The sequence below is a fragment of the Cyprinodon variegatus genome, unplaced genomic scaffold (assembly GCF_000732505.1).
Source record: "Cyprinodon variegatus isolate N-32 unplaced genomic scaffold, C_variegatus-1.0 Scaffold501, whole genome shotgun sequence".
NCBI classification, from domain to species: Eukaryota; Metazoa; Chordata; class Actinopteri; order Cyprinodontiformes; family Cyprinodontidae; genus Cyprinodon; species Cyprinodon variegatus.
This window is the reverse complement of record NW_015150954.1, coordinates 262442-268526: the sequence shown is the minus strand read 5'-3', so window position 1 is coordinate 268526 and position 6085 is coordinate 262442. Positions and strand designations below refer to the sequence as shown.

The window sequence follows — 6085 nt, the reverse complement described above, 5'->3', positions numbered from 1 at the left end:
CTAAATCCCTCCTTAAGTCACGTTACCATAACAACGATAGCAGCTCTAAGGGAACCCGTAGCCAATCAGTGAACAGAACACTTTGTGCCGCGTTCAGGGTCCATTGGGAAACGAATGAACGAGTCAACGAATGAAAAATAGGAATCCCTAAACTAAAAGATTTTAAAGCAAATGAAACCAGTTTTATTAAAATATACTTTTTTTTTTAACAACAAACTAATGAGTTCATTTATTTGTACAGTTCTGAACTGAAGCTTTTAAGTATACCATATGTAGGCCTATAGAGTGCCAGTGTTTGTTGCCCATTGTAGGACAATAAAGGGATTTTGCTGATGAAGGTTCTCAGTCATCCAGGTCATAGTCATTCCGTAAAAATTTAAATCCGCAGTGAGTTTGAACTCACCGCGGATCCAGAAATTTGAATTGAGACGTCTTCAAATCTTGGAAACCAAGTCCAGTGGATATTTTTTTGAATTTTTACGGAATAAAGGGATTTTTCATTCTATTCTATGTTATAAACCACTAGCTCTGTTGGAATTTATCACTAAAGAGAAAAAAAAATAAACTTCAAACACTATATCTATAATTAAAATACTACTTAAAACTCCAAGCATTCCAGCAATTTTCAGCATAACAAAGTGTCATTTCATAAAGGGAAATCTCAGATTATATCTACAAAAGGTTATTTTTTCACTACTTTATCAAAGTATAGATAACTTGCAAACACTATAATTTTAAGGAATTTAGGTCCATTTTAAGGATTAGGGCAGCAGCTTACCCCGTAGCAAATAAAAACCCAAAATTCAACTCTCAGGAAAATTAAAACATTGTATCCAACCCACAAAAATTGATTCTTAAAAGCCTAAATGGTATGCTTTCATAGTGAAGACAACTGATTTAACATTTTTCCAACAGACAGCTAAAACTCCCAAAACGTAGCACAAGTAATAAAAGCTGGCTTTTGACATGGGGCTGTACACAAACATATAAATGAAAAGTAGCAGGGATAACCACAGGTTGTAGGAACTATGAAGCAAAGAATGCAGCTAAAGTCAGAGCTTTAAAACCCAAACCATTTAGATATATCCATATAGGTCACAATTGTCACCTTAACAGTGTTTAGCTACTTCTATGACAGCACCAATAACATAATTCATTGGCTAAAGGGAGAAAAGAAGCAGAAAATGCAGCTTGAAGATCCAGTCCTTTTTACATAGATTAAAAACAAACACAAAAAAAAACACATACACTTATGTATACTGCAGTTTAATTTAAAATTTTACATTTCATTCGGAAATCAAGAGTCCAAGGTAATTGGTTCTGGAACCTATTCAGGGTGTACTCTGCCTCACACCCATAGACAGCTGGAGATAGGCACCAGCATCCCTCACGACCCTGCTTGGGATAAGCGTGATGGAAAATGGATGGACTTGGTTCTGGCCCATGCTGCCAAAGGTCCGTATCTAATCCTGGTCCAATTACTGTGGTGGGACTGTATTGATTAGCCAGAAAACTGGCCTGACCTGAACCCAATAGAGAAATTATAAAGTATTGTTCAACGGAAGATGGTAGACACCAGGTACAGCAACGCAGACAACCTGAAGGGAGCTAACAGAGAAACCTGCGCTTCCACTGGACCTCATACAGTAATTCATGCAAAAGGAAATCCAACCAAGCATTGAGTGACATCAAGATTTTCATTTGGTCCAAATTTCTAAATTAAAATAAATCTTTTACTGTTTTACAAAATAATTCAACTTAGCTGCAAGTAACCATCAACAAAACAACAAAACTGTAATTAGATGACTTATTTTACTAATTCAATGGTATTACTGATAAAGATGCATTTTTTAACAATATTTAATAATAAACTGCACGTGAAGCTTTAAGGACCAAATTATTCCATAAAATATCCATATGCTTCTTAAACTGGACTAAAAATAAAGCATGAATGGTCTGAGTATATGTTCCTTCCATATGATTTAAAAATAGAATTGTGATTTTTGATCCAAATAATTTTTATGTAGGTCATGATTTCAAAACATATTTGATTTAAATGTTTGAAATGTATCTGCAATAAAGCTATAAAAGATCTTTTCATCTATCTCCATCGAAAGCTACTTTATTTGAATGTGTGCAGCTTCTGCTGTTCGGTAATAGCAGTCCTTCAGCTCAGATGGTTTTCACAGGGACATCGAGAGGAGCTGAAGGATATTGCACAAATCATAAGAGCCGAGATGTTCAGACTGCTCCAGCATTCATCTTCTTGATAAAAAAAAAAAATGTCATTTTGGAGAAAAAAAAAACCCCAAACATGTTTGATAGAAATTAAATAGATTTGATTATGAAATTAAAAACTTGCTGATGTTGACAGAAACAAAATCTCTGATTTGCATGTTTTAATGTTTCAACATCCACAAAGGTTTGCAGTTATCAGCAAGGGGGGAAAAAAATAGGACTTGCCAGCAATCAGTGAAATCCAGACACAGTATGGTGCCGGTGCTAAACCAGGAGCTGGTCCAGGTCCTGCCGTAGGCTGGGGAATCCGGGGTTCATCATAGTGCCTCCTCCAGGGCCACGTCTCCGCCATGCTACAAGACAGCAAGTGAACTGCGAGGACACTGAGCGCGGCAGGCGTCAGGTGACCCGGATCGGGTTACAGACGGTTCCGGAGGGGACAGAGGTGTGAGCTTACAGCATCCTCAGGTTTCGACACACATTCTGGTCAAAGCATGGCTCCAAGCAGCTCACCTGCAGCAGGTGGGTCAAGGAGCTCAGAGTCAACACGACACCACACTGCTGACGCCACGGAAACAAGGCGGGGCGACGCAGGAAGTACTGGTCCTGGTCCAACATCTGCAGTCTGGAAAAGGTCCCCTTTTTGTTTGGTTTTTCTACCCCCATATTGAGCAGACTACAATGCTCAGCTGTACAAGAATTGGACATATCCAAAAACATACCTTAAACAAATAACTGCCAAAAAAACAGATTTAAGGCAAATCTAATCAGAGCTTTATTTAAATTACCAAAAAGCCCAAAAAAAAAAAAAAACATCCTTAGTTTGTTTGAAAGATTTTATTTATCTTATTACAGCATTTTAAGGAAACACAAAATAAACCCTGAGCAATAGAAACTAAGAGGGTCAGCCATGACAGGAGCAGCTACGAGTCCAGAAGAGTGCGTGTGTTTTCAGTGTGTGTGTGTGTGTGTGTGTGTGTGGCTACAGGTGAGGGTTAACCACCCCTGATCCTTGACACTCAATGATGTAGGTCACATTGCTGCTCAGCTCGTCTTCACTCTTCGTTATCGTGAACTTTGCCTAAAAATAATAGAAAACAAAAGATTTGAATGAGAAAAGTTCCAGTTTAAAGCCTAAATATGCTGATTTTTTAAATGACTAATAATACAGAAGCTCAAGGCAACAGCAAGCAGAGACATTTAGCGATTTGAACACAGGGTGAGTTTACTGCTTCACATGAGTTGAACATTAAAATAGAAGAAAAATAAAAGCAGAATAAAACAAAAGATTTAAAAAAAATTATAAAACAAAAAAAAATGTTGGGACACAAACTTAAAGTTATTGACTCTACTAATTCTAAATCATTAACTTTGACGGCTTCTTACCTGAGTGAGCTGCTCTGCGATGTGGATGGCCGTCTGCGTGTGTAGTGTTACTGCTCCAGTCCGGATCCGGGACGTCCCCTTCGCCAGCGCCATGAAGATGATGAGCTGAGGAGGAGGAAGACTCGGTGAGGACTCAGGCGGTAGAAATCACCACTGGAACGTCATCACAGGGTGCGTTAGTGTCTCACCTGGTCCTGCAGGAACTCGTCCACACAGCCGTTGTGTCTGATGTTTCTCAGTAACATCTCAGCAGCTTCAATACCGATTTTATCAGCGTAAACACCTGAAAGGGATAGAAGAGAGGGTTATGTGCTCTTCAACCACAGCTCATTGGGTTGTGTTGGTCCATTGAGTACTGTGAGGTGAAAAAATTAAAATCTTCAGAAGGTAGTTTTGATTCCTCTCTAATTATGTCAGATCTCTTAAATGGATCAGATCCGGTTGCTTCGCCCTAAATTTCCACCGTCTCCCCGAGAAATTCTTGATGTTTTACAGAAGAAGCTTCTCTGCTCTCCTTCTGGTCAGAATGTGAGGTCAGAATGGGCATGCAGCCCATCAGACATTCTGTCCTTCTGGTCAGAATGTCTGATGGTCTGCATGGTTTTCTTTGAGGGTAACCATTGCTTATATTAAGATTTCGCTATATTAGCTCGTCTGCTGGATCAACCAGTCTGCTAGTTAGAATGAGGGACCATCTCAGACTCCACTGTGCTGAAGCTACACGCCTGTCCGGAGATAAAGTTAGCAAATATTTGTTTTCCCCAAGTTAGCTTTCTACACCAAGAAAGCAGCGTTGTTTTCTTCAACTATGCTAATGAGAAAGTCTTTTCCTTGACAAAGCTTTTTTCATGACAAAGTGCACTCCATGTAAAGATACAGAACAGACAGGAAAAATAATTCTAAAGCAGACTAAAACTTCTGCATATGAAATTAATTTACGACTATAACTAATAAGCACTAAGACTAAAACTTTAAAAGGCTGCCGTAAGCAACAGGAGAGTGTTTTGCATCTAATCTGCAGTGACCTGAAAACAATGTGACTCAGAGGGGTGCTGCCACCTGCTGGTTAGCTGACATCCTCACCTTTCTTCCCCAGAGCCGAGCCCGCAAACAGACACCCTGTAGACGATTCTGCAATGATTCTGAAACACAAAGATTACTAATCAGCAGCAGCTAGACAGATATCGCAGACAGACCGTTTGGTGGCATCTGTAGATAGGAGGGGCTTACATAATGCCATTCCCGTTCCCGTAGGCCTTGTCCTTCTCCTGAACCGGCTGGATGTTGATGTAAAGTTCTTTGATTTCCTTTCTAATGGTCCGAACGGCTGCAGCCGACATGTCTTTGGCCAACTGGGAAAAAGTAATATAAAGCTTGCTCAAAGACAACTTAGGAAAAAAGTGTTTAAACTTTAAATTTTTTTAAAGAAAAAATGTCGCTTAGTCAAAATATATATTTTTGACAAAGATACAAGAAAATAAAACAGATTTTAGAATGCAACAGAATGCTTTTGTGAGCAAGTTTTACTTTGTAGGGCAGGACTCCGGCCACGAACGCTCTGCCGTGGATCTTTGTGATGTTTCCTCTGTCTGTCATGGTGACGGGCTGCAGCTCTTTGACCGGATTCACTGTCACCATCACCTCCCCTCCACCTTTAGGGTAGTAACCCCTGTAGCACAACCAGAACCATAAGATCCCACTCTAAACAGTGGCATAGGCACAGAGATGTCAGTGAACAAACCTCATTTTGATGTCACAGTCAAAGCGGACTCCAAACTTCTCTACGATGGGTTTAAATACCTGAGGGAGAAATCTAGATGTTAGAGGATGTTTTTGCCATATCACATTCTTTATTTGTTTCACAAGGAGCAGATTAAAGGGATAAATCAAATTCTTATTGAATCTGGTCAGGACATTGTTCCCATCCACAACAGTAAAAATTGCGTCCTTTTTCAAAAAGAAACAAAGGGTATTCCAGCTATAACAGGTGCAGCCATGTTTGTTTTGCTTCAGCTTTCCGCCTCTGGTTGATGCATTGACGTCATAAATGTCAGTGCATTTCATTGGTCCAAAACATTTCCTTAATGACGCTAATGCATCTGTTGACTTCTGTCAAGAATTTGCGAATTCACATGAAAATTCTTTTTTATAACCACAAAAATAGAACTCGAAGACAGAATAAATGCTCTGTTCAAGATGGACAAAATCATCATTTCCAGGGTCTCCCCAAAACCTTACAGAAGAAGCTTCTCTTCTCTAGCCATAATCAAGCAGCAGAAACTCTAACCTTTTTTCCACCAGTGAATATCAAGTTTAAACACTCCAAAAAGCTTTCTTATCTAGAGGTCCCAAAAGGTAACTAGGTTAATTCATGCTGCAGAAAAATAAAAAACACTGTCTGAATCCTTAGCTGGAACCAAACTGGAGCTCCTGCATCTCTTCATGATAAAAGTCTGCCTCG

At 39.4% G+C, this 6085-nt stretch overlaps 1 protein-coding gene across 1 annotated transcript in view; it reads right to left on the bottom strand.

Moving 5' to 3' along the window:
* Nucleotides 1-3064: 3064 nt before the first annotated feature.
* The window catches only part of rtca (RNA 3'-terminal phosphate cyclase), a 6812-nt gene continuing 3791 nt past the window's right edge, over nucleotides 3065-6085 (bottom strand). The window contains exons 3-9 of the mRNA XM_015390464.1: nucleotides 5366-5733; nucleotides 5152-5293; nucleotides 4855-4976; nucleotides 4708-4766; nucleotides 3813-3907; nucleotides 3625-3729; nucleotides 3065-3319 (exon numbers count right to left, since the gene is read on the bottom strand). Coding sequence (XP_015245950.1) covers nucleotides 3221-3319; nucleotides 3625-3729; nucleotides 3813-3907; nucleotides 4708-4766; nucleotides 4855-4976; nucleotides 5152-5293; nucleotides 5366-5733 — 990 coding nt within the window. The 3' untranslated portion in view covers nucleotides 3065-3220. The remainder of the gene's footprint in view (nucleotides 3320-3624; nucleotides 3730-3812; nucleotides 3908-4707; nucleotides 4767-4854; nucleotides 4977-5151; nucleotides 5294-5365; nucleotides 5734-6085) is intronic.